The sequence below is a fragment of the Pezoporus flaviventris genome, unplaced genomic scaffold, assembly GCF_033815535.1.
Source record: "Pezoporus flaviventris isolate CSIRO_AGI_PZ_B2104156 unplaced genomic scaffold, CSIRO_AGI_Pfla_v1 ptg000073l, whole genome shotgun sequence".
NCBI classification, from domain to species: Eukaryota; Metazoa; Chordata; class Aves; order Psittaciformes; family Psittacidae; genus Pezoporus; species Pezoporus flaviventris.
The window spans coordinates 3,646,325-3,674,185 of record NW_026892621.1 but is presented as its reverse complement, the minus strand read 5'-3'; the positions used below and the strand labels follow the sequence as shown (position 1 = coordinate 3,674,185).

The 27,861-nt window shown below is 42.3% G+C and overlaps 1 protein-coding gene across 2 annotated transcripts in view; it reads left to right on the top strand.

Moving 5' to 3' along the window:
- The first annotated feature begins 475 nt into the window (after positions 1–475).
- The window catches only part of VGLL4 (vestigial like family member 4), a 66,807-nt gene continuing 39,421 nt past the window's right edge, over positions 476–27,861 (top strand). The window contains exon 1 of one of the 2 annotated variants that reach the window (XM_061472961.1): positions 476–552. In XM_061472961.1, the coding sequence (XP_061328945.1) occupies positions 489–552 (64 nt within the window). In that variant the 5' untranslated portion in view covers positions 476–488. Of the gene's footprint in view, positions 553–25,370; positions 25,656–27,861 lie in introns of those variants that run through there. The other variant, XM_061472960.1, reaches the window with a different exon arrangement.

Sequence of the window (27,861 nt, the reverse complement as noted above, 5' to 3'; positions counted from 1 at the left end):
CAGTCAGGCCAGCTGTCATCTTCACTTCAGATGAGTTGCATCTTTTGATATTGTCTCAAGTAGCTATTTACTGGCATGGAAGGCTGGCATGTGGGAGGGAAAATTGCCTATAGCATATAGCACATAACCCTTCTGCAACTAAATAAGCAGTGATCACCAGCTTCAGTCAAATACTTGAGAATTTGGTCTTTTGGCTTGTTTTGGAGGAGTAGTTGGTGGGAAAGCTAATTCCAGTGTTCCTTGTTTTCAGCAATGACTTAGTTTTAAGAAATCATGTGGTAGTTTAACATGAAAAAAAGCAGCAGAAACCTGCATTTTTGATTCTTTCTACTGTTGTGCTCTTGTTCATGACTACTTCCTTCTGTAAAATGTGGTGTGTGTGTGCTATGAACAAGTGGCATACTACCTAGGATGTTGTTTTGTGGTAAGGACTCGGTGAGTTTACTCTTTGAAACTTTGGCTTTGAATTTTCCAGGATCCAGAGAGGAATGGAGACTCCATTGGATGTTTTGTCGAGAGCAGCATCTCTAGTACATGCTGATGATGAGAAACGTAAGTCTGAAATTTAGTTTTCTGCTTTGTTGAATCCAGATGCTTTATGTTTATGCTGTGTATCAGCCTCGATGCTGTGTTCATCCATCTGTGCATCCATCTGAATCCAAGACATGTAGAAAAATGTCTTCAGAAGCCCTTCAAAGGTTGTCTTCCTCGCGTCCAAAACCAATACAATTAAATTAGTACACAAGAGGGAATCGTTCCTGTGTTTGGAAAATGTACTTAATGACTCATATAAAGGTGCTCTCTTTTCCCAGCTGCATTTGCTTTGTTAGTGAACAAAAAGTTATAATGGAACTGGTGTTGAACTGGAGATGGTTTGAGAACTCATGCTCCTTAATAATGTCTGGTAGACCCGTTCTTGTTTAAGAACACATAACTGAGTGGGCTTAAGTTTCCACCCACACATAACTGGGTGGGCAAAGATTCCTTTTCAGCTCATAAAAACTAAGAGGTGGACTATTATCAGTAATGAGCACTTCATTTTCCTTTCCCAGCCAGCAAAAGGTGAGTACAGGATTTTAACATAGCAATTATATCAGCTCCAGCTACAGAGACTCATGATGCCACTCACTGCTTTTAACGTTCAGAATAAGTGTTTAAGATGGGTTAACTAATGTTACAATAGTGTTTTCAGGTCAGACAAGTTGCAGTACTACTTTGTAGATCAGATTGTTCTCTCCATGTTTAGTAGTTTTGTCCAAGTAGTGTAAGCACTCAAGGAGTGTATGTATCTTGGATATCAAGCTGTACAGATGCTGACTAGAAAATGCTAGTTTGGATTTCAGACTGCTTTTGTGTGTAGCTTCTATGTATAAAATCACCTTCTAAGACAAATTCAGCTTTTCTTTTGGTCTTTGTTCCTTTATTCTGTCTATATTTTTTGAAAAGCAGTTGCCTCAAATGTTGAGTAGAAACTGATTTACTGCTGTTGAACCTTCTAAAATAACTAACTGCCAAGTAAACACACACGGTGTATTGGGGCAAGTCCCGGAATTTGTGTGTATGTTCAAATAACTAAGGTAATAGTGGTGCACTCTTCCAGAGGTTTGTAAAATGAAGGTTTCATTTCATGGCTCTTTGCTTTATAATGGGTATTGGGTTTGGTGTTCTTTCATGTTCACCTCACTGGGACGCATACCGGTTTTACAGATCCCACTGTAATAGGATGACTTGGTTGTCTGCTAGTTACTTACTGTTACTAGTAAAATGAGTAACAGGCAAAGTCCTTGAGGAACTTCTCTGGCCTGGAGGGTTTCTCTTATAAGCTAACATATATCTGTAGAAAAGGCAAAAGTTTAACTTACTTTCTTTTCAATACATTTTCTTAATGCATTTTGAATATGTATTCTCCATTTTCTCAGCTTAGATGCATTCTTTCTGGTTAACTTGCCTAAGACTCTAGTTTGAATTCCACAGGGTAGGAATGTTGGGCTGGATTTAGAGAATCCAGAGGAAGTCTGAGTCAGTGCAACTTGCATGTGAGGAAGCTGATCTGTATCTGGTTCTAATTTATGTTCCTTTAGTCTTACCACTTAGACTTAATTAGATTTATGCCACTCTGCAGCTTCTAACTGATGCTGTCTCTGAGTTTGTCCTTTTGTTGTGCATATTGCACACCAAGAATGCTGGAGTACAAAAAGCTGCTAAGAGGAAGAAATGAGACTGGTCACTGAACTTACACTTCTTTTGTGTCAGCTTTTGTGGAAACAGTGCCAGCTGGACCTCGCTCTGTGTTACAAAGTGGGTACCAACACTTGGAAGTTATTCTTAATCTTGAATTTAGCAATTATCCTTGAGCTTTCCAGTAAGGTGCCTGGCTTGCTGCTTCTGGAATTCTGTGGTCCTGTCTGTACTTCTGTGTCCCCTGATGGGAGAGGATAAAGATATTTCCTAATGGAGTTCATTGCTTACTTACTGTCCAAGCTTGGTCTTCTGTTTCAGTGGAAGGGAAGGATATAGTGGTATAATTATCAGCCAGTCACCTTAAAGGCTTGTCACTAATTGCGTACTTGTCAAGTAAGGGGAAAGGATTGAAGAAGTCTGTGCTGTTTAGGAGCAGCTGTCCAGTGCCAGACTAGGTAACGTGCAACTATTTTATCTGTAAGTAAGACCACAGTGTAAGCTGGTAGTGTTTAAGTAAAGACAAAGAATTACTGAAAGTACAGTTCTACTTCCCATAATTGCATTGAACAGCAAATGTTTAAACATGAAGGAGAATTACAATTTTGTATTTCTCTCACGTGAAAATAAGGGGTTTGGGAACTGGTCTTCCAGTTATCAAGTGTTTTAAAAGCATAGTCTTGTTAGTGAGAAAATAGTGAAGGAAAATGCTTAACAAGGAGTTGCACTTGCAGAAGCTGATAGCACTGTGTACGCAGTCTGTGCTGATTTTATAGTAACACTTAACTTACACTTCCCTCCAATATACAACTCCAGTTTAAGAATATGGGAACGAATGAGAGAAACATGTTTCTCACTCTCTTGGGGTAATATAGTGAAAAGTCTGCTTTTGGCAAACGGAAGAAAATGTACTTCCACAAGGAAATGAAAGGTTTGGAAACAGCTAGTAAATGCCACAATAAAGTCCTAGGTAATAGCTTTGAATTCATATGCATTGTACCAAATACATACCTGTTGAGTCTTGATTTATGTTTTGAAAAACTGATACAGGACTTAAAAAGGCGATCTTTGATCAAGCCATGCTTCTTACACATGTACCATCAGTTGCATGTGTCATCCTTGTGTGAATGGAAGCCTGCAATTGCTATTCCACACTTTTTGCCTGTGAACACTGTTATTATTTGGCAGCAGTTTCTTTTATGTGGTTTAGTTTAATCCACTTCAAATAATTAAGCTAGACCATACAGTTGATATTTCTAGTACAGAAGAATTATTGTGCTTTAAAACCCATGCCCTAATCCCCTTTGTGATAAAATCCTCATGTAGACAAGCCCTACAAATCAGTTTTTTACTGTTCTGGTCTTCATTCATATCAGTCAGTTCAGTGAGGGAATGAATCTGTCCTGGCTACCATCTCATAATTAATAAATATGCAATGAATAGATGTTTTGGATAGCTGATCCTAAAAGCATGTCACTTTAAGGCTGTGTTAAGAACAACTGATTATTTTTTAACACTCTTGGAGAGGATGATGAATCTGTAACCTGATTGTCTTTAAATACAAAACAATCTATAGTAGAATTAGACATGGGTGTTTCTGTTAAAGATACTGATGATGAAATATTTCTAGCATCACCACGACTTTTCACCTGCACTACTGTTTGTTTTGTAAATTGATAACAAATTATGGGCAGCGAGCTTAAGGTAGGTTTTAATATCAATGTCTGCAGAAGTTTAAATAGCTTCCATCCTACTGTGTGAACACTTAAATCAGCTCTGAAAACATTTATGATACTGAAGGCGTTTTGAGTGACTGAAAGTGAGGAGTTGCACAGAACTTGCTGTGTGAATGCGGTCAGTACAAAGACAGTCTCGACAATCAGTTTCATTTGAGGTGTTGGGGGTTTCTTGGGACTGTGTTTTGGTTTTTGTTTGGGTCCCCCCTGCCCCCACTTCTGCTTCAGAAGTGAAAGAGCAGTATCATGTCACAGTCCTTGTTCATTTTCTACTCACAAGTTCACCCCATCCCAAGTACAACTGGGAAGAATAACACGTTTGTAGTAACAGTGTTTTGATTGAATGCTGTTCTTCAGTGCTTTCAAAGTCTGGGGATTCTTCATCAGGGTTGGTCAACTCTTGGATGTCTCTTACCAACCAGCCCAGTGCAACTTTTCATTTAGAGCTTGACTCTTCTTCAGGAGACTTTTCCCTTACTGTGCGGAGTTGGAGGGTCAGAAGTGCTTTGTCTTTACTTCCCCACATGGAAATGAGTGGACTTGCCATGTGAATGTTTGTTTCTTCTTCTGTGGCAAATCAAAATGCTGATTGGGGTTTTTTTTTCTACCAGGTTAGTGATTGGATGAATATGTCTGTTGGTTCAGAAATGGCACAGGGATTTGGTACACACAAATACTTGGGCCTTGAAAATTAGGAGTATGGTTTGACTCTGCTGTTCTGCAACTCAGTTTAATAAACTGAATTCTTTAATTGCAGAAATCGGTGTGCAGTTAAGGAATTGAATAGCTTTTATGAATTGGCAACTGTGCTTGTGGCGAGAGCTTATCTCTGGTGTCTAACAAACAAAACCCTTCAGTTTTCTGGAGGAAAAAAGACATTCTAATCGGCAGTATCAGCAAAAATCTACATCTGTAATCCCTCAACAGCTATGAGAGGTGTTGAAAGTAGATTTGTCAGTCATTTACATGGTTTTTGATCAGTGGGAGGGAAGAGGGGGAGTCCTGTTAGTTTTGGAGTGGAATATCTGGCACAAATAATTACGTGTTTTTTCTTGAAAGGGGGAAAAGTCTGGAAGTGTGATGTTTCAGTTTAGTAATAATGTGATAGAAAACCATATGTGGTTCAATCACTGAGATGCAGCCTGAAGCATCTGTTGTTGCTGTGTGAATACCAAAAGCTTTAAATAATAAAACTGAGAGTAATGACATGCCTAGTGTTCTACTTTTAAATTTATCAACTACACAGATTGGAAAATATTACTATCTGCTCTGGTTAAAATATCAGTTAATCTGGTTTTTAGTAGAACACCTGAAAGGCTGAATTCCTGGCCCTCTGCTTTTTGTCTTTCAAAAATCTTCAGCTTTTCGTATTGCTTAGTATTTCACAGGGAAGCTTCCTGTAAATGGTGTCAGGGCCATCCCCTCAATTTTAGGGTTTTCTTGAAACTAGAAGTGTTCAACAGGATAACTGGTTGGTTGGGTTGCGTTGTTTTTTAATAAATAAATTATTCTTACCTCCAGAAAGCTTTGCCCTTTTTTTCCCTCAAAGCTTATTGTGGCAAAGAAGTAAAGAATGAGTAGAGTTATGTTTTCAGCTTGTTAAATAGGCTGGAAAATGGGGCAATTGTCTGCTTGGCGCCTAGATGTATTTTAGTGGCAGTAGAGCACCATTAGCATGAGCAGTGGAGGGATGGTAATGCCTCCAGGAACAAAAGCGTCTAAACATTTTAAACCCCCAAATTTGCAAGAGGTTCAGCTGCCTACAGTTTGTAAACATGTTGTAGCATCCTTCAGCATACCAGATGTTTCTACCCAAGCTGTGCTAGCTCAGGAAACAGGCTACTCAGAGCTCCTGAGCAATGTCAGCCACACAATGTGGCTTTTCTTTCTGAGTCCTTCTTAGCTAATTGGTGCTCAAATGCTTGCAGTGATTGGTGGCATTACCTCCAAGGAAATGATGCTTACAGAACCACTCTATAAATGCTGTTTGGCAAATGGAGGGGGAAGAGTCTTCTTCCCAGAATGGAATTTGTCATCGGATACCAGGCATTGCTCTGAAAATTGCAGCTGACGGAATACCATACTGTTAGGCGTGATAGCACATACACTACTGCATGGAACTTCTCAATGGCTGGAGTCTCCAAAATGCTGTGCTTTGTGCTCAACTTGCCTACTTTGCAAAAATAGATATTTGTTATCTCCTGAATTTTGAAACAATGCAGGGAAATTATTCAGTCGTGAGGCTTTGTCTGTGAAGTTTTCTGGTAGTGACAGAAACGCCATAAATGAGCTGTTTTTTACAGGTAGGCAGAATGTGCTGCATGTGAAAATGTGGCCATTCCTCATGTGGTAAATCTTCATTGGCTTATTTCATTATGAAAAAATTAGTTCATTAATTAGGAGGACCGCAGGGTGCTTTCCCAGGTTATTCCTTCCACATCTTTAAGAGCACAGAGAATCAGGACAAGCCTGGCAATGTCAGTGTCGTGCATGAAAAACTAGCGTTTGTATGGGGCAAGATTAGTAACAGGAAAGGCGTTAAATCTGAATTCTTTCTGGATGTTTTGATATACTTACTATTGCTTATCTGCTTTTCCTCCTTTAGTTGTTTTTGTAGGTACTTCTTTCAGCACTTTATCCATGTGCTTTACAACTTCCTTCTTGCCTCTGCAGCACAGTACGTTAAAACAGTGTTAACGTGGTCAAGTCAATTGTTTCAGCAGCAGTGCAGTGTTAAAATTGAGCTGGCCCTAAACAATCTTTACTCCTTTTTCAGTTATACAGTCTTTAGTGAAATGATCATGGAATGTTTACAGGTCTGTTGTTAACAGAAATAGGCAAGTTCTCAGTTGCTAAGCATATGTTCGGTATTTTCATTTGCTGGGAAACCCAGACTATTCATTTGGTATGCCATTCAAATTTGGACCTGGAGGAGGAGGGACCTGAACAAGTCCAAGATGAGTGTCCTAATTAATGGTGTATAAAATAAAAGGAGGATACAGTCAATTACCACACTCTGTTTTACTAACTCATGCCTGTTGTTCTGCTTCAGAAAAAAACAAAAGGCAAGAAAGAAAAGCAGCAATGCTTTGTTTCAGGCTGAAGAGAACATGTTTCTCCCCCAGGAAGCAAACACTGAAGTTACTTGCTTTTGTGTTTTTTGGGTTTTTTTTTTTTCCCCTCTTTTGCTGCTGAACCAGAAATCAGTTGCTTGTGTTAGCATATTTCTGGCTACAGATCTGCTGTGCAGCTATAAACAATGTCGCTACAGAAACTTCTGTCATCCATAATCTTAAAAGGAGAAATGCTTCTTATTTAGCAAATAGAACAGTGAAGAGTGATTTATTGCTCTCCTCTGACTTTTTCCCCTTCTGTTCTGATTTTAAACTTAATGACATATTCATTGAAAGGTCCCCAAAACACTACACAGCATTACAAGAGTATTTCTGTCCATCCACTACAACGGTATTGTATGAGGTTATAATACTTTCAAAACACTGGAATTAAGTTTGCTTTAGATATATATTTGTTGCTTTGTAAAAGAGAGAAATTATAAACAGTAGTTGGACAGAAATAGCCTTTTCTGTTCTTTTAAACAGAATAATTTTAGTACATGCACTAGGCTTACTTTAACTGAAACTTTAACTGTAAACTGCTTTTATTTGCTGGGGCTTGCCCATGCTGTCTGGTTCATGTGAAAACATCTGTGTGTTACAGTTGCAGCTTTATTGCTATAAACCTCTGGCCTTTATTGCCTTTCTTTAGAGCCAGCTCCATCTATCCCTCTCTCCACTTCTTGTATCTTAATCTTGCTTAGCTGTTTTAATAGATTGCATTTTCCAGTGCTACTGGTAAAGATTTCAAAGTTGACTTTTTCTTTTCTAAAGACCCTCTCTTATAATTAACCATTGTTTAATGAAAAGATGTGGCAGATACGGAAGGTTCACAAAGAGTGTATGCTGATCCCTGCTTTGTAATGATTTCTTGGTTTCCTCTTTATTCTTAGATTAGTTATGTATGGGTTTTGAGAAGGTAGTTTAAAATGTATTCTGGAGTTATGTTACCGAGAGTAGTATTTTGGCTTGATGTGTGCTTTATTTCACTTTCTTAAGCCAATGCTTAAATGCAAACATATGAAGGAAAACACCTACCTGTATTCATAAAAAAAAAAAAAGGCAAGATTAAATAGAGCAAGAAGGATCTGTTGTTTATTGTAACCCAGGAACAGCTTTTAGAGGATTCCTATTTGTCTGTGTACAAGTGTGACAGTGAAATATGCCTGTGCATTCAGCCTGAGATCGTGAAAACAGTAATGATCGCGTGCTCACGCTCGGGGGCAACTCCAGCTGTTTCTGAACTAGAATTGCTGCAAATCCAGACAAACGAGTGCATATTGGTCAATGGTTTATAACAGGTTTAATCCTGGGAGGGACTGGGGAGATGTGTGCGTGTGGGTGTCCCTCATCACCAGAAGGATGTGCCAGGATCCCAAGTGGACCCAGCTGAGCTGCTGCCAACCCCATGGCCAGGCAGCTGCAGGCACTGTGCGTGTTGGAGGTCACACGCATGTCAGTATTCTTTACGTGATTCCTCACATGAGGTGTGCATCTGTGAGAGCTGCATTCATTCATAATCCCTTCAGCAATTGCTTTGTGCCCTGCAAAACGTGAAAATAAGCTCTGGTATTTGTGATAAGCATATGAGATTCTTCCCCAGAATCAGCCCTCCGCGTTCTCTGAGGTCTTTCTCTCTGTTTTCTTTCTACCTGCCATTGTGGAGGCAGTACTCTGTGGGTATTTTTCTGTTCTTTGTGTGTGCAGGTAGTAGGTCACAGGCTGAAAATGAAGGTACAATTTATTGTTGGAATGAAGTTACATGGGCTAACTATGTCGATAAATGTTCAATGTAGATTAGTGTCCTTATGCTGTTGGTGTTTGTATGGCCCTACGGAAATCCACGTAGTGTCATTTGTGAAGTAACTGAGATTAATTTCAAGAATTTGAAGTGAAATTAATTGTATCAATGTAATAAAAGAGGCGAACTATTTAATGTCTTTTTTTTTTTGTTTCTTTTGCATTTAGCTGAAATAGAAATAATTTGAAGATGCTTGGTTTCTGTTGAGAAGGTGTTCCTAGAACAGCAACATAGAGGTCTTGTGTCATCAGCTTTAACCAACACATAGTAAGTTTAGTGGTTGGTGTTTTGAAGGCACATTGCTAACAGGGAGTGAAAGATGTGGTGAGAAATGTAGTAACGTGGGGTGAAGGAACGATGAGGCTGTCCTGTGTTAGAAAATCCTTGGCACATATAGCACAATTTCTTCGCAGTGGTGTGTTATTGTAGCCATGCTTCATAAGAATTTAGGTATATACATATTTATAAGGTATAATATCCAGGTCAGTCTGAAGTAGCTGTATGAGTAGAAAACTGGAAAAGCATAGGGAATTCTCTGGGGAATTAAGATGGAGGTTAGGGGGTAGGAAGAAAGGAATTGATGGCTTAAAAGACCCTTTAAGAGCTGCAATATTATTTCTTAGTCTACTACAGTCATATTTTAGCTGATAGGTTTGTTTTTCAGATTGTAGGGTTTGGTTTTGTTACTATGAAATAGGTACTGAGTCTGTTACAATTTAAATCATTGCAACAGTCTCTAACTTCACTGGTACAGTGTTAGACAAATGTGAGGAGTAGAATTAACACAGTGCAGCGTGGTGACTGTTCAGTTTCTGTTGAATTTGAGATGTGAACTCAGATTTCCTTGCTTTATAGATGGCCAGACTACAAACAGCTTTGGTAGCTCACTGTATTTAAGAATCATCGCTGTTCTTGAAGCTGTTTCCTACTGTGCATGTCGTGCACACTAAGCGCAATGTCAAGCTTCATTCCTAACTTAGCTTGCAACTGTGCAGAGAACCTGTAAAGTATCATACTTGTAACAAGAACTGGCCAAGTGGCCACGGGCTTCAGGCTAAACTTCAAACGAGTGTTAGTCACTGATTGCATGACAGATCCGTGTGTTTCTTCATGAAAAGATGTTTCGGGGGAAAGCAGTGAATGGGTTGTGCCTCCTGCTCTGCCAGGAATCCCTGCCTTGCACAAAGATTGGTTTATAGGCTCTTTCCCAAGAGGGGGTCAGAGATGCTTGCCTCCCCCAAATGGTACCGGGGAATTTTCCTGCTTTTTATTCTTTGAGGCCAAGTCAGCTCTGCTGCCAGAGGTGTTGGTTTTTTCCTGACTCCCTTCCACCATGCACACTGAAGAAAGTGAGACTCCTAAACTGCAACAGAATCCGATTTGATTTAATATTTAAATCAGAATTTATTCAAGCAGTCAGATACTGGTGTCATACTTCCTCCCAGTTCTGTTTTAAGCTGTGTACTGAATGTTATATCAGTTTTACTTGGAAACCAATACAAACCCAAACTTTGTGGAGCTGATGCAGACCCCGATGATGACAAAGTTGTGTCGGTTCTGAGTTTACTCCTGTGGCTAACAGTCAGTTGTGGCTGCATCAATATACAACCATCTGAACTGATTCAATAGGACTTCCTGCACTTAAATCAAATAGCAGCAAGAATAAACTTTGACTGGAATCTTAAGAGGGGTATACATGTAAATGTGTGAAGAGAGCTTCATGTTTCTGTTCTGTTCTGTATGTGCCTGTTTTGTTTGGGAGGCCTCGCTGTCATCTACTGCCACTCCAAGCTCAGAGGTGTTTATCTGGGCTCGCTGTCTTGCTGAGTCTACGGTAAACAGCACTGCACAAGTTCTTGCACAGGCATCCAAAGATGCACAGTTTCTTTTGAATGTTTGTTGACAACACCATTACCTGAGTTGTATCACTTTTTAATAGTCATTTTTTTCCCCTCAAAACTTTGCAAATGGTTTGATGTATAATAACCTCTGACAGTGCTCAAATAGTGTTCCTGATACTTAATTCCAAGCCAACTACTGTACAGGCTGGTGTGGCTAATGAGTTTCCTTGGGATTGTCTTCACTGCACGGGCGTTCCTGACTCATACTCCATCTTCAAGCAAGTAAAGGAAACCCAAATCAAGCAGGCTTTAACCTCAGTTGCTTAGTCTGTCTGGGAGTACTTAGCACAACTCCTGTAATACAGAAACCTGTTGCTCAAGTATTATTCTCTAATGTGATGGCAATTGCTTCTGTTAGTCTAACTGAAGAGAAGTTTCAATCAGCATGGACAGTTTTACCAACTCTGCTGAAGCCGTAAGAGCTCTGAGTGTTCAATCTTTAAGTACATGGAAAACCTTGGCAGAAAGTGGTGTATAAAAATGAATCTACTGCTGCTTATCAGTAAATAAGAGCGATTTGAGAATAGTGACCGCAGTGGAAGTAGAGTGTAACTAGTAGTTTGTGAAAGTTGTGCTGAACTTTGTAATTCATGTTCCACAGGTAGACATCTGTGTTCAGAGAACAATGGAGCAATGCAGACAAGGTCTGTAGCTTGTGAGAGATGGATTTCTCTGCGTACAAATTTGAATAGAAATAAAATCGGACCGCAGTTTTGTCAGGGAATAATGTGTTAGTCTTGTTTTATACCAACAGTTGATCTGTTTTATAATACTGATGACGTGAATTTATTTGTGTATCTGCTGTGGTCTGACAAAATATAAAGCAATTCCTGGCTTTTGTGTTGGGAGGATTATTCATTTAGGAAAACGGACAGCACTCTGTTTCTGTTCTTCGGGATAACCTGTGAAGGTACTTTTCCCTGAGGAAGTGATGCTTACACATGGAGAGCTATGTTGGTATGGATATCTGATGTAAGTCTGATGGTGTGTTTCCCTTTGTAGCTGAATGCTGTTGATAAGTCTGTAAGGTGAACTTTGATCTTGGGATCATCTGTACTGCAGATTTTGTACCGAGCCTGCAGTCTTGCCAATGCTTATTCCCATGAGCTGTATTGTGACATTCTACTTAGTGTGATGTATGTGGATATGGAGGCTCATTGTTACTAGTTTGCTTGTGTTTGATCCTGGCAGAGTTGGATATAGCCCAATTTAAATGCAAAGAAAATGTGAAAGGATGTCTTTCAGAGCCCAAAGTCAGAACAGTGCTTTCTCTGGTTAGTTAAGAACTAGATAGTGCTCACCAAGATGTGTGAAGGTTCACAAGCAGAATACAAGAGTGTCAGGAGATACATAATTCAGGCAGCTTCCCAAGGGCTGTCCACAGCAGGGGTTAGTTGATGCAATATTAGGCTTGCAGATCAGGACTTACAGGCAAGAATGAGCTGCCTTCACTTGCTTGTATGAATCTAGTTGACTTTGCAGATGGTAAATGCATGCTGCGCTTACTTGTGAGGAGATCACATCTTCTCCCTTGTGGTCCCTGGAAGAATCTGAACTGCAACAGTACTTTTTCTGGGAATTTCTACCACTCAAATATTTTTTTTATAAACTGAATTCTGTCTTGATCAGAGAAGGAGCAGTAATACAGTTCTGTATTTTTTTCATAGAATCACAGAATCCCAGCCTGGTTTGTGTTGGAAGGGACCTTAAAGCTCATCCAGCTCCAACCCCTAGAGCAGCTTGCTCCAAGCCCTTGTATCCAACCTGGCCTTGAACACTGCCAGGGATGGGGCAGCCACAGCTTCTCTGGGCACCCTGTGCCAGCGCCTCATAGGGAAGAGCTTCTGCCTAAGAGTTCATCTCAGTCTCCCCTCTGACAGGTTAAAGCCACTGTCCCTTGTCCTGTCCCTACAGGCCCTTGTCCAAAGCCCCTCTCCAAGTGTCTTGTAGTCCCTTTTGGTTTGTTTCCTAATGACTGAATTAATTTCTTTCCCCTCTTGTAAGTAATGTTTGGTGAAGGCAATCCCTCCTTGCAACAAGAATCTGGCACAGTGTCATCCAAAGCTAGAGAGAATGGCCTGCAGAACGAACACAGTCCAGAGTAAGGAAAAAGAAGTTGGGATTCTGCAAGAAACATGTAGCACCAGGATTCTTTTAATGCAGGTTCCCCACTGGCTGTCTTGTGACTTTTTAAATACATTGTCAGTAAATTAACAGGTCGGACAGGTTCTGTCTGAAAAGAATATACAGACCACAGATTCTTTTATTTTTAATTACTAGAGTGGATGAAAGCAAGGTGTGGTCTTTGGCCCAGCACAGAGTCAGGAACTGACTAGCTTCTGTGCCTTCAGGTGCATCTCATCTTCCTGCCTTGATTTCTCCAGCTGCGATAGAGGTGTGATACTTGCCTCAGGAGGAAACTGAATGTATTTGGGTTTTCAAAGTTCCTTGGAGATAGAAATTCTATCTACATAATATTTCTCTGTATTAGATGGTAGAAAATTAACCTTTTTATTAAACATTTTAAAATGAAAGTCCTGATCACAATGGCTTCAGTTCAGTTTAGCTGCGTTTCTTCTTGTCTGTGTGGAAAGTAACTGGAAAATGCCCTCTGAGAACCTGCCACAAACATTTCCATCTGGTAATTTCTTCAGTTTTGTGCTATGTGTGTCTGAGTATCTGACCTCAGAGAAAGATGAAGACAGTGAATTTGTCCTGAGACCGGACATATCTAAATGATCAAGTGCATTTGATGAGACATCTAAGAAGGAAACATATTTTTACAGTCTTTATCCATCTACACTGTTCTTTAGTTCTGTGTTCTGTCAAACCCAAGCAGTTTTAGCACTGGAAGATTGGCCTTCAGACTTGTGAGAACTTGGGTTGGGAGTCCCTGCTTTCTAATTTTGAGCTTTAGGACTCATTTTGAGGCATAATTTATGTCTTTGTTTATCTGTTAGAATTAAAAACTTCAAAGAAATAAATTGTGTGCAATGTCTTGAGATGCCCTTGGGAGAAATGGGGCTCTAAGGAAAACACCAGCATTGCAAAACTTGCAATATTATGGAATTGCAACATAAAGAACACGGGGAGGGGGGAGGGCAAGGCTAGCTGCTTCTGTTTTTTCCTTGTTTCACTCACTCTGCGCAGTCTGTTGTTACATTTGGAAATACGAAACTTTAAATACTGTTCTGAGCACATCAGGATTTTGTTGTGTCGACCTGAGCACTGTTGTATCTCCCCTTAACTTGATTCGTCTTCAGGCAGATGTATGAAATAGTTGGAAATCTTTGTTAGTTGCAGTGCTGTGGGTTTACATTGTTATTCATCCACATATCTGGTGCTTTGCATTTCATGTGACTGCAAGTGTGGACAGGAGCGTGTGATATCACTGTGGAGGAGCAGGGTTTAGCTGCTCTCTCCAGCTGTAGCGGCGCGCTCTCGCCCTGCCCTAGAGCTGGTTCCGTAAGTGCTGTCAGCTCCTTTGGTGGAGCAGCATCCCAGCCAAGGGAAACGTGTTGTGAGCTGAAGCTGGGGCTGGTTCCGCAGCTCAGCCGCAGACAGCTGGAGCACAGTTTGTCTCTGTGCAGAGGGCTTTCTTTTGGATTGCTTTTATTCTTTAGCTACAGCTTTGCCCCTTAGATGTTTAAATCCGCACCCAAAACGACTGGCAGAGGAAGGACTCGGATAAGCTGCTGGGAAATGGAGGCTGTTTTCCTGGGGTTTATGCATCTCTCTTTTAGTTGCAAATAGTTGTCATGTACTTTGTAGGCTACGCCACGTGCATACACATCACAGGGGTTTATTACTCGGTGTGACAAACACATCCTGACTTACAGGAGATGCAGTGAATTGTTTCACTAATCCTCTTCCACTATAGCCTGTAGGATTAATTTTGGTAGCAATATTTGCTTTCCTTTCTTTGCTATGGGATTTTAACATCATTTCATGGAGCATTTGATTTATGCATACATAGATTGAAAAACTGAGAATAATAACTTGAGGTTTTTCTTGTTTTAAACAGTTGTAACACTTCTTGTCCTTATTCAACTGAGCAGCACTCTCAAAAGCATATTTTAAAACACTTCTGAGAACATGGAACAATTTAGTAGAGTATCTACTTGAAAAAAGTCTGTGATAAATGAAATAGAGCATTTCCAAACCTAAGGAAAATGGGTCTTCAATTCTCTTTAAGCTATATATTGCTAAGGGTTTATTTCTTTGGCTGTTTCAGTTAAGCCAGTAGCATGCATGGGGAAATGTATTTCACATCAGCTGTTTTAATCAGCTGAGGCAATGATGGTATGGAGAAAAATTAGCCTGTTTTTTAGAAGTCATTATAGGTACACATGTGTGTACGTATACATGGATGTACATGTCATAGAATCATAGAATAGTTTGGGTTGGAAAGGACCTTAAGATCATCGAGTTCCAAACCCCTGCCATGGCCAGGGACACCTCACACTAAACCATGTCACCCAAGGCTTCGTCCAACCTGGCCTTGAACACTGCCAGGGATGGAGCATTCACAACCTCCCTGGGCAACCCATTCCAGTGCCTCAGCACCCTTACAGTAAAGAATTTCCTCCTTATATCCAATCTAAACTTCCCCTGTTTAAGTTTTAACCCATTACCCCTTGTCCTGTCACTACAGTCCCTAATGAAGAGTCCCTCCCCAGCATCCCTATAGGCCCCCTTCAGATACTGGAAGGCTGCTATGAGGTCTCCCCTCAGCCTTCTCTTCTCTGGTCTGAACAGCCCCAACTTTCTCAGCCTGTCTTCATACGGGAGGTGCTCCAGTCCCCTGATCATTCTCATATATATCCTGCAACTTCATTCAGAATGAGCTGCCTTTTTCCAAAAATAAGATACAAAATAATTGGATATTTCTTTGTCCCTATTTAAAACCCCATTAACTCTGGTGACCTGCTGTTCTGGAAGAGGGGGTTGAAGTCTGACCTCTGTGCACTTTCTCCTGCCCATGTAAGAATCTGTTTAATGAGCACCTCGGTGGTGTTGGCCCTGTTCTGGATCTTTCTGCCTACACTGAACATGCCGCAGGTGAGAGGAGCTGCCCGGCCACAGGGCGCAGGGCAGAAGAGGAATGGCAATGTTAGCCCCTGCTCAGGGCCTGGCACTGCACAAGAGGAGCTGCCTGGCTTGAGCATCTCCAGCACTGACCTCCTGAGGTGTGAGCCCAGGGCAGAGAGGGGGGAAGCGGGCCCAGGTGAGGTGTCTGAGCAGAGGGCGTGTGTGGGAAGGCAGGAATGGATGTTGGCAGGAGAACATGGCAATTGGGGCTGGTTGGGCAAGAGCCTGGGACAAGTAGGTACTAGTAAAGGAGTACTGGAAATGAAGATGGGAGTGCGAGGCTCGGGTGATAGGACTAGCTACAGGAGAGGAGTGAGGCTGGCACCAGCGGTCACAAACCAGCCTAAGGGCAATACTGTGGGCTGAGAAGGGGACACCACAGAAGGCTCTCGTGAGCATTTTGCCTGTTTGGCAGGTAGAAGTAGTTCAGCCAGTAGTTAATACCTGTGTGGGTACGAGTTTTGTGCCGTAATGGGGATAGTGCTTGGGTGGCTCTGTTATTTTTTGACTCGCCCCGTTAGGGAACTCCTACTGAAATACTGTGTTAGAGCTTTGAATTTTGATTCTTGAAGACACGGCTTCTCTGTCAAGAATCCATGGTGTACAGCAGTTCTTATCATAAGCCACTTTTTACATAAGGCATTAGTCTTGCTTGCTGAGAGGGACCATGCTTACTGAAAGAGCTGGGTGATATTTGGGTGGGTTTTTTCCAGACTGCTTAGTGTGGAGCCTCATCTTCATGTGTGCCCACTACTCAAACAAAGCTCAACAGGCAGGGCTTTTCAATTCCTGGTAGTTTTTTATGTGGCACTTATCGCTGAATTGCCACAAAGCTTCATAAACCTTTAATTAATCTTTACACCACCTCTTTGATATGATTCCATTTAATCATTATTCAGGACCAGAGCCAATAAATCTTTCTTTACCCAAAGTGAGGTGAGGTCCTGTGGGAATTTAGCCTGCAAGGTAACCAAGCAGAATCATGCACTACAGCTGTGTATGGGTGGCACACCAGGGTAACCCCCCAAAATCTTCTTCCTGGCATTTTTTAACTTGCGTTGGATTTTTACAACCATTGTGACTCTCTTTAAGCATTTTTGTATGCTAAAAAGCATCTGTAACGCTATTTATCCTGAAAAAAGCTAGCTCAGGCTTGTAATGGAAGGAGTAGAACATCCCCAGCTCAGGGGGGTTGGCTTTTTAAATATATTTTAATTTTATTTTTGGGTTTTTTGTTTTTTGGTTTTTTTTGGTAACGTTTTTGCTACTTCCTTTAAAGCAAATCCCAGCTCAGCTAAGAATAGCAGCAAACCCAGCATTCAGCCTGGTACATGCGTGCGCTTTGGGTGCCATGTCGCTCACCAAGCAGTTTAGTCCGGGCTGCTCACTCCTATTGGAGTCGTGCTTCTAGGCCAGTTACCAACACTGACATAAACTAAATTATGCTGAATATTAAGGTTGTAAACTGAGCCTGTGATTTTTGGGGATAGAGTACCATACTTCCGTGCATGGTTTAAATGCCTGTTGGTACATGTTGTGCCTATTTGCTTGTTCATTTATCGTCATTTCAACAGATCAGCAATTCAGACCAATGATGTGATTCCTTGTTTCACTCTCCTGACCCAGCCTGAGCAATCATTTTCATATGATGGTTCAATTTCTCTGCCTTCTGGAAGCAGGAAGCACAGAATTTTGGCAAGAACATGACTTGTGTCATTAGCTCAGCTCACCCCCTACAGCTCATGTTTTAGTTTTTCCGTGCATGGGAGCTGGGATCTGCCTGTTTACAATGGGATTTCCTTTACAATGGAGTGTTTATCAGAAGGAGATACTGGGACTATCAGGACCCCTTCCTCTTTAGCCACCAGACCTGTCCCAAAATAATGCCCTTTTTACCCTCTCAGAGTATGTAGACTCCGTTATACCCAGGAGGACCCTGCTCTTTTCCAGCACTTTGGAAGAAGATGGTATATTACTGGTCTTGTAGTAGCAGAGTAGGAAAAGCTCATGCTGCTTCCACTGAAAAACAGTTTTCATGGAGAATTTTCAGCAGCCTTTACATTTGATTTTGGGACTAAAAATTACTTTTCTGGAAGGAAAAATGTCTTCCCTTGTGTTCTCCTAGAAGTGGAAATGGTAACTTTGATCCACTGGGAAAGAGTAGGGTTTCACCTTCCTAGTACTGTAACAGCATTCACTGTCAGTACTTGTCAAGGCCTGAGAGCATGAACTTTTGGAGCTGATGTTTGTGTTTTGGAACAGGGAGGGCTGACCCCTTCTGAAAGGTTTTCCCTCGGACCTGTGCAGGCAGCAGTATTGTTTCCCTGAGAGCTGTGAATTTGTACAGGCTTTCTCTGTAGTGAGTAAATACACCCTCTAGTAGAATCAATACCATTTTCACATTCCACATGCGTGCCACATACTACACACATGCACACATATGATGTGTATAGATATGCAGTTAAAACATTTCTTCTTGTACTGCTACTTTAAGCAACGCAAGGGCAACGCTTTGGTGGTTGAATGTGGTGGTTCTTTTCTCTTGTGCTCTTCTAGTGGCTTTAGGGGACAACAGACCCCGTCAGCATCTTGAGCAAGGGTGCGGTGCTGTGGGTGGCTGGGGTTTTGTGAGCACTGCAATTGGTAATAAGTGAATGTGTGTTTAGGGTGGCGGGGTTTTATAGTGTGGTAAAATAATTTATTAAGGTCAAATAGTGTTAAAATTGTAGAGAATAAGACCCTCAGTTGGAAAAGGACTTCAATGAGATTTCATTTTAACTTAATGAAGTAGTAGGTTGCAAGTTATAAAACCAGGTGCTGTAATAGGTACTTATTAACATTTCTATCCTACCATTGAGGATAAGTAATTACTTTAATGTTTAAAAGCCAAAATTAATTTCTTCTATAACAAAAGCTGTACTTGGTTTTACTGAGTGGTTCTTAGCAAGACAGTGTGGATTCATGGTTTTATCTCACTTACATGGTTGTCACCTGTGTGGCCTATGATACTCAGTCTTTATGGAAGCAAGGTCAACTCTGCACACAGAAGCAGGTGTCCGTACATTTGACATGGAACTCGAATTAGGTCCTGTGAGTACATTTTATGCATTGCCAAGCGAGTTATGAAGGGGGAAACTTTTCAAAGACTTCAGCATTCATTGAGCTCTTTGCTTTATTTTGAAGCCCTGTAATTAGTGGTTTCTTGAAACTGGATTTGCTTCTTCCCAAAGCTGAGGGGTATGCACAGTAATTCTGAAATCTAGCCTCTAAACATGGTCTGGCTCAGAACTTCTCTAAGTAAGAAGTGTTTTAGATGCTCGAGCACCAACCAAGCTGACTTAGAATTGGCTTTATTTCTTTAATACACTCTCTTTTCTTACTTTTTTTCCCTTCTTATTTCTCATAATGGAAAGATACAAAATCTTTTCTTTGCCCTGGTTACACAATGTTAGGGCACAGCAGAGTTAACAGTTCACTGTGTGCATCTAGAGGCTTTGACTGTGTTTGAGACTCTTTGTAGTTTGAGATAAATTACTTTTGTGATTATATCATCAATCCTTCAGAAATTTAAATTAGTATGCAAGTAACAGGGAAGATTATCAAGATTTTAATTAGCAAACAACAATTTTTCAACCTAGATAAACTAGATTTATCAGTTATGTATTCTAACTGCCTTTTTTAAGTGTTCTCAGCCCAGCTGAAGAGAACAAAGAGGAAAACACCAGCGAATTGTGAACTGCAAAGTACTACTGAGGAATGAAAAATATTCCTGGTAAACCTGATCGTCCCAGCCTGCTGTTCAGTTCACGGAAGCAGGCAAAGAATGCAGTCAAGTCAAATCAGGTGCCATTGAACACTTCTCAGTTGTATTTCACCTTGTAGAACTTGGAAGATACTTGGAAGGATCACCTGGTACATCACCTCCACTGCCCTTCAGTCCTTAGCGACTGCAGCATAGTTCTTTAGCTGTAACAGGATCAGCAGAATGTGTACTCGGCATGCTCCTGCTCACCATGCATTGAAAAAATCTTACACACACTCTGAGCTTTGAAATAACCAGGAGTTACAGCTTTGTGCCACAGTGAGGGGACAGAAGGTAATCAAAGGACGTAGTTCAAGTCCTGGGTCCGCACGATCCAGCTGATGGAAGCAAAGTCTGCTGCTTCCTAAATTGCTGTCTGCTGCTTTCTGGAGACAAGAAGTACCTGCTAGGGCAGCAGCTGCTGCCAGAACCATCAAACACCGTCTTCTGGCCTATTTTAGTTTGACCCAGACAGCTAAATGTAGCTATTGCCAAAAAAACCCCAACCAACCAAATGCAGGCTGCAGTGGTGGCTTGTCTGTGTCCCTGCCTTTGTTCCTGTTTTTATTGTCCTGTTACCCTTGCCTCACTTCCTTCATGTAAACAGTCTATGGTACAGTAGAGGAGTGCATTTAGTTTTGGAGTAGGAGACAATAGCTTTCTGGAGGTATGATGGAGCGGTACTGGAGAACAGAGGGAGCAGGCTGTTGCTGATGAGAGCAGGCTTTAACTAACTGAAAGCTTTTTAAATTGATAAATGTCTTGGAGGTTTTTGATCTGGCGTGAAAGGGCTGCTTCTAAATGGCTAAATCTTTACAAATAAGTGAGCTGAATTTTGTATTTACATTCACAAGGGAAATACATTTTTTTAAATGTCTTCAAAAAAGTGACTAATAGAGAATAAGAACCGCAGGACAGCTAAACATGTAAAAACATCCAGCCCCCAGTGCAGACAAGCCAGTCTTAAGAGGCTTGCAACTCAAGATAGTTTTGGTCATCACTGTGTTTTTTCTTTCCGTGGCAGTTCTATTCTTACTAGGCCAGCAGGGCGCTGAGAGCAGGATGTCTGCTGGCTCGGTCCTTCAGGCAGTAGAGAGCTTCGTATCTTGAGTGACTCAGTGGCTTATGATGGATGCAGACAAGTACACATGCACACTCACAAACAGATTTCCTTGCTAGATATGACTGTTTTCTAAGCAGGATTGCCTAAGTTAGGGTATGACAAGAATGAAAGAGACCATGCAAATTCTTTTGCTACAACTTAATATCAGGCCTAAGGAAGTCCACTGGTAATAATAAAAATATGTTCATGTTCTATAATGTCTGGCATACTGTTGAAACCTTTGTCTAATAGAGGGCTGGTAAAACAAGAAGGAATGCACTGGTTTTCATTCAGAGATGTTCTTCCTGGTAGGGATTGCTTTTATTGATTTGTTTTCTAGGGCTGTGAAAAAGAGAAGGTAGTTTGTGATCAAAGATCTTGAGATGGCTGCTTGTAAGAAACTAGAAATGTCATTTTCCGTATCATGCACCTCTGAGCATCCTGTGCATTTAATACATTTTAACTGTATTCTTTACTATATCTGAACGTATTTAAAAGCAAACACCCCATCTTGATTAAATGAGACTTTTCCTTTACTTTTTAGCTATGAAATGTATTCTAACTGAAGTAATAAAAGCCGAGGTGGTTAAGTGTGGCAATTGTGCAGTTGGGTGTGTGGAAAACCAACAGCAGTGTTTTCCCTTCAGGCACATCGCCACCTAGCAGCCGTTAACTACAGTTTGCTCATGTTTTGGCTGAAGAAAAGTAGTAAAACCTGTAGCTAAGTACTCCTGCTTTATTCCTCCACCTCATCCTTGGAGAATGGTATCAGCTAAAAGGCAGTGTATCATAAATACCTCTCTGACCTCGGGAGCTGCAACACATATTTCTGTCCATTCAAAAATTGAGTTGTCCTGAGCAATACTGGATGTTGTTCTACATCAGAGTGTGTCTCGCCTCTATAAAGACTGTTTTGGATTTTTTTTTTCTACATTGCAAAATTGGTCACTGTAGAAATAGCTCCTGCTGATGATCAAGGTTGAAATGTCAGCTGTGTCCAAGTGAATGGCTTGAACATTGTTCTTTTATGGTGTCAATTCTCAACTGGTGTCATGCTGAAAACAGAGTGGTCTGGGTTGGAGGGACCTTAAAGCTCATCCAGTTCCAACCCCTGCCATGGGTAGGGACACCTTCCACTAGAGCAGGCTGCTCCAAGCCCCATACAGCCTGGCCTTGAGCACTGCCAGGGATGGGGCAGCCACAGCTTCTCTGGGCACCCTGTGCCAGCACTTCAGCACCCTCACAGGGAAGAGCTTCTGCCTAAGGCCTAACCTGAACCTCCCCTGTTGACAGTTGAACCCATTATCCTTTGTCCTGTCAAAAGTATGTATTTAGCTGCCTAGTTTTGACAGTGGTGATTGACCTGTCCTTTAGAACTTCCTTTTGTTTGGTTGGTTGGTTGTTTTTTTCCTCATTTGCTTTCCTTGCCTTGGAATACTTCTGTGATAAGACATTTGTGTGTGAAGACTGAATTTGCTTTCTGTATTAAAGTGCGTTAGAGCTTTAAGAGGTTGATCCCATCTGCTTTATGGGATGCTGAGAATCAAATCCAAGGTACTTCAGTGTGACCTCGAGAGTGATCCAGGACACGTGTGGCTTTTCAGCTACCTCTAGGGGATGCTGTTGTGTTAAAAGTTCAGTGTTTCAAACATTTTGTTCATAGATAATGGTATTTATCTGCCTTACAGAAGAAAAGTGTGTGCAATCCTGTAAGAAATATTCTAGCTAATATGAAGCAGAGATACTACAGCATGTAACTGTGTTTGCAACTATCAATATGTAGAATAGAGTGAGCTAACACAGGCCCCAGAGTGATGTTAATAGCTGTTTTTTCTATGTATATTGCATTTAACCTGCTGATGCATCAATTATTGCTTCCAGTTCAGTGAATGGTATCTCACAGTGGTGAAGTGTTTGATGGACAGCAGTCTGAATCACACAGTTGGGAATTCTTTGCTGTCAAGAACAGAGTACTTTAGGGTGACCCATATTTAAGTCAGTATTTAATGTCTGCTGGTTAATGTAGCTGTTTTCTTTCGAAGAATGATTTCTTATGAATAGATTGTTGTCTTAGAATGCTTGAGATACATTACTTGTGTGATTTCTCCCCCTGTTCTTCCACTAGGCATTGCCTTTCAGTATAGATATTTTAATTTAGAAATTCATAAAGTTCCCAGGGTTTGCTACCAGTTTATTATTATTTAATCTGAAGCATCTAAGTTCATTACACAACATCTGACAATGTTATCAGTGTGTCCTGCACTGCTGAAAGCCATTCATTCACATATTAAAGTGATCACTGCTTTCTAAAAACCTGTAGACCAGAAGAGTTAACTTCTTCATTAGCATCTGCCCAACACTACTGAGTAGTCAGGGAGCTGTAGGCAATCCCCAACCTTGGTTTTCCAGGCAAGCTGAGAAATATGTATCTTTGAATACAGAGGGGAATTCACATTGGACTTTGAACTGTAATGCCCTTCTGTAGCTAACACACTGTGTGCAAGCCCTCTCTTGTAGACCACCGCTCTAAATAAGTTTAGAATATTCATTTCTTCCTCATCACCTGCGTTTTCTGGAGAAAAAAAGTCAAGTATTTTAAATTGGAAAAAAAAAATTCTTAGCTCTTCTTATCCTTCCCAAGCATCTATTAAATGTATTGTATTAAGTGATTACATGGAAGCTGTCTATAGTAAAAACTGAATGTATCAGGAATACTTTTCTCCAAAAGCTTTGTCATACTTAAGAAAGAAACGTGCCTCTCTTTTGTTAATGTTGTAGGTATGGACGTTTGTTGCAGTTTATATCCTAAAGGACTTAGGCCTCTCTTGATGCCTTTATGAAATGGCTCATTAAATCTGAAGCATTAGCATAAAATATCTTTGAGTAGGCACAACATGATCTGCTATATAAAACTTCTAGTCCCCCTGCTTAAAAATCATAATGTCCTTAATAAAGAACATTTCCCTTCCTACAAAACAGCACACACTCCTTTGGGCTGGAGATGTGTGGTGCAGCTTTTGTGGTGACAAATCCTTGTGAGGCAGAAAAGCAACTGCAACCTTTTTATTAAGTACCATCCAAGTAATGTACTGTTAGTGAAGAGAACCCATAAGTTCTTACACCATGTTGAAGTCTCAAAAGATTAACTGCACTTTCAATTAGGAGAGTGCCCTTGTTGCATATAAACAATCAATAAAAGGCCTTCATCTTGACCTTCATCTTCCCAGCAGCGCAGAATTCCAGTCAGGGGATTTGTTGCCTGCTGTGTTGAATTCAGCTCTGTTGGGCTTTCTCCTGCAACTGAAGCATGTGGGTAGGACTACTTTTCTGTATCGCAAGCGAGGAAAAACCTTATTCGGGTTCTAGGGAATCATCCCTGGAGATGAATTTTTTATTCCTGTTTATCAGTGTAAGGCAAGTTGTCTGGTCCCACTGAAATACCCAGAGCATTCAAACAGTACTTCTCAATGTCTTGACAAAATGTTGCTTCACAAATTGCCTCTGTAATGTAACCCAAACTATTCTGTGATTCTGTTCTATGATAGTCCCCTTTTCTAACAGAGGGGAGAAATTCTCAGGTGGAAATGGAAGTTTGTTTGTGGTTCTCAATGAGTCTTTGCTCCTGTGTGTCCTGTTAGAACTCCTCATCCCGGTAGGGTAGGATGTGTTCTGAGCCAAATGGGCAGAGGGAGGCAGGGAGAAGATCAGGACACCATTAGCTTAGCTTTTTCTTTTCTGCTCTTTCTTACTTACACCGAACCTTCCTAGTATTCATTTCTCTTTTATTATCAACTCAGACTTCAGGTGCTGATCAGCCACAGGAAATGCAAACTGATGCCCATCGAGTGAGCACATGCTTATTACCTGTGCCGGTGTTCTGGCCCCTTACGATAAGCCTCTGTGGCTGAGGTCTGGGCTGCAGAAGGGCAGCCCCAATCTGAGGGGGGAGCAACTCCTGCAACATTCACAGCCTGGTTTGTGTTGGAAGGGACCTCAAAGCTCCTCCAGCTCCAACCCCTAGAGCAGCTTGCTCCAAGCCCCTGTGTCCAGCCTGGCCTTGAACACTGCCAGGGATGGGGCAGCCACAGCTTCTCTGGGCACCCTGTGCCAGCGCCTCAGCACCCTCACAGGGAGGAACTCCCCATCACCGATGCCTTCGAAACTGGAGCTTCAGCAGCTGTTAGAAGTGCAAGATGTTTAACTGGCTCTAATAACTTCACCGTGCCTGTGTCCTGGCTGACCTGTGGCACTACGTGTGTGCAGTGCATGCCCCCCACACCTCATTTCTCCAGCTTTAGTTGTCTTTGTCGCACCGGAGCTGCTGCTCTGCTCCGGCCATGTAAAACGGTTATTTTCACTGCACCAGCACCGGCCTCGCCTGAGGCCACGCCAGGAAATGAAGTGAACGCGCAGCAGCGCTCATTTCACCCCGACCGACGGGCCCCTGCTCCTCTGCCCCGCGCAGGCCGCTCTCCTCCCCTCAGCCGCCCGGCGCGCTCTGCGCATGCGTGGCGGGGTGCGCGCAGCCCGCGTGTCCGCGCAGGCAGGCAGGCAGTCAGCGCGCGGCGGGCCGCGGGCGGGACCGCGCCTTTGTCCTCGGCGTCCTCCCGGGCCTCTCCTCCCCGCGCTCCCTATGGAAGCGCGCAGACCGTGGTAGTGCCCCGGAGCTCGGCAGGGACCGTGTGTGCGCTGTAACCCCTCCGCGCTCCCCCCTCACCCCACCCCCGGCGCCGGTCCGCGGGAGGCTGCGCCCCGCGCTGGTACTGCTGCAAGCCGGGCGCGTCCCGGCCGCCCCCTCCCCGAGCTCCGGCGGCAGCGAGCGCGCTGGTCCGTTCTGCCAGCACGATAAATGCTCTTGATGAAGATGGACCTGTTGAACTACCAGTACTTGGACAAGATGAACAACAACATCGGCATTCTGTGCTACGAAGGTAATGGTTCCGCGCCGCGGAGCGCCTTTTGTCGGTGCGGGTGCTGTTCGTAAGCGCGATTTCTGCTCTGGGAAGGGAATCGCGGGCGGTCGGGGGCATCTCGCAGTCTGTGCTGTTAAAGCTTGGTTTGGAGAAGGGGGGTTAGTTCTTTTTAACTGCCTTCTTTTGGGGAGGGAGGGGTTCGTAAAGAGCATTTTTACTGTCAGGTCCCGTTTTCTCGCAGACACGGTCCGTTCGGCCGCGCTGCTGCCCCGGCAGGCAGCGCCTGCAGCTGCACCAGAAGTACTTTGTCAGGCGGGTGCGAGTTACCCGGCGTCAATCCCCGTCACCGGGCCCGCTCTGGGGCCAGAGGCGGTTCCGCGGCGGGTGGGCCCCGAGGCCCGGCGCTGGGGCCCGGCCGGGTCCCGCGGGCCGGGCCCGGGGCTGGCGAGGCGCCGGCGGCAGCACAGAGCCGCCCATTGTTCGGCTTCTCCTTCCCCGCACGCCTCGCAGAGCCCCGGCGAGAGGCCGCCCCTCCTCCGCCCCCCCCCCCCCGAACCGCCCCACGCTCATCTCCCCGGGGAAAGAATTACACAACTAGTTGGAAAACGCAGGTTTTCTGCTCTTCCCTGCGCTCTGAATCTTACTTCTGTTGTCTTCAGCTAAGGTTCGTTCTGCCTCTTGTTAGCATTCACAGCCCTCCTTGGAAGTTGCTTGAGGTAACGGGGTGAAACTCTTACTCGAGTGGAGTTTTATCTACGTGCAGTTTGAAGAAGTGGTTATGGCTTGGCTTTGACTGGAAAGAAAGGCACCATTGAGCTAATTCAGCTTGGCAGTAGGGCTGTTTTTGCTGTAGCCACACACAAGCATTGCAGAAATCTTTCTTCTGATTCAGCAGGAACATTTTCCGCGTTCATCTGGAAAACAAACTTGCTGTAGTTGTCAGGGAAGAAACAAGAAGGGGTGTGCATAGGATTGGGAGCTATCTGTTCACACCCTTCAGAAAGAGCTAGGCCGGAAGGCAGGGAGCTGAGCCTCGCTTTGCAAAACACCATCTTTTCCATCATTAAACTAGCATGGCCACATAGCTGTCCTTTGGGAAGTGCAGGGGCTCCCTGTTAACATCTCTGTTCCATTTTTTTCCCTTTTCCTTTTCTTTCCTGCACAAATATGTATATATTTGCTTGAATAAAGCTCTTTTACAAAAGCTTGAGCTTGCCCATTAGTACTGAATAATACAGAGCTGCGATTCAATAGAGTTCCATTTCCAAGCTCTTTCTTATTCTGTGCTTTCTTCATTACAAGAGGAAAAGTAGTTAAAAAAGGGGGAGAGGAAGAGGAAAAACAACTTTCAGGGTCCTTTAACTTTTTCATGGCTCTCTGCAGTAACCAGTGTTTTCTTTGGAAGCAGCTGACAACTATTGATGTAAACCTTGAAGTTTTGCATAAAATTCTGTTTACATGGTACATATTCCTGAGTGTTTTGTTGACTAAGGCAGAAAAACTGTAGTTTTGGCTCATTAGTTCAATTCGTTATAATTATGCCTAATATTTATGGGAGGTTTTTTCCAGTTGCTTTTTCCCCCTACCCGCTTTTCCAATAATTGTTACTTAACTGGATCTTAGCTTTAATAGCTCAAAGGCAAAGGAACAGCTTAAGGAATACACTCTACTGTAACAGTCTTTGTTTAGCTTGAACATCTGTTGCTATTTTCCTTATTCTGGAAGTTAACATTTTTAACACTAAAATAAACACACACAAAATGAAGAAAAGAAAAGCAAAACTTCAGTGGTGTTTATAGTGAGGTGTTTATATCCCAGTGGCTTAAAAAGTATAAACACTGGCAACATCTGCACTGAACTCGAAGAGTGTTTTGGAGATGCCTACACATCTTCCATACCTCTGCCATAGTATTTATTTTAGAAGTGAGTTGTGTCAGCAGAGATGGATCTTGTCTTTTCAAAGACGCTGCTGCTGTAGTAACTGTCCTGACAACAAAGCACCCTTTCAAACTCAATTAATTGAAGGTCATACTTGAACTACTTATAAATAGATGTCTTCCTGAAAAGTACTTTTGCAGATGTAGGATAGGATGCAAATACGTTGTATGATGAGAAAATAGGTTTGAAATTTCAGAGGAAAGAATTATGGGCCTGTATGCCATGAGAAGTAAATGAGATGGGCTCCCTATTCCTTTAGATTTTCTCTCCAAACATTTGCTTTTGC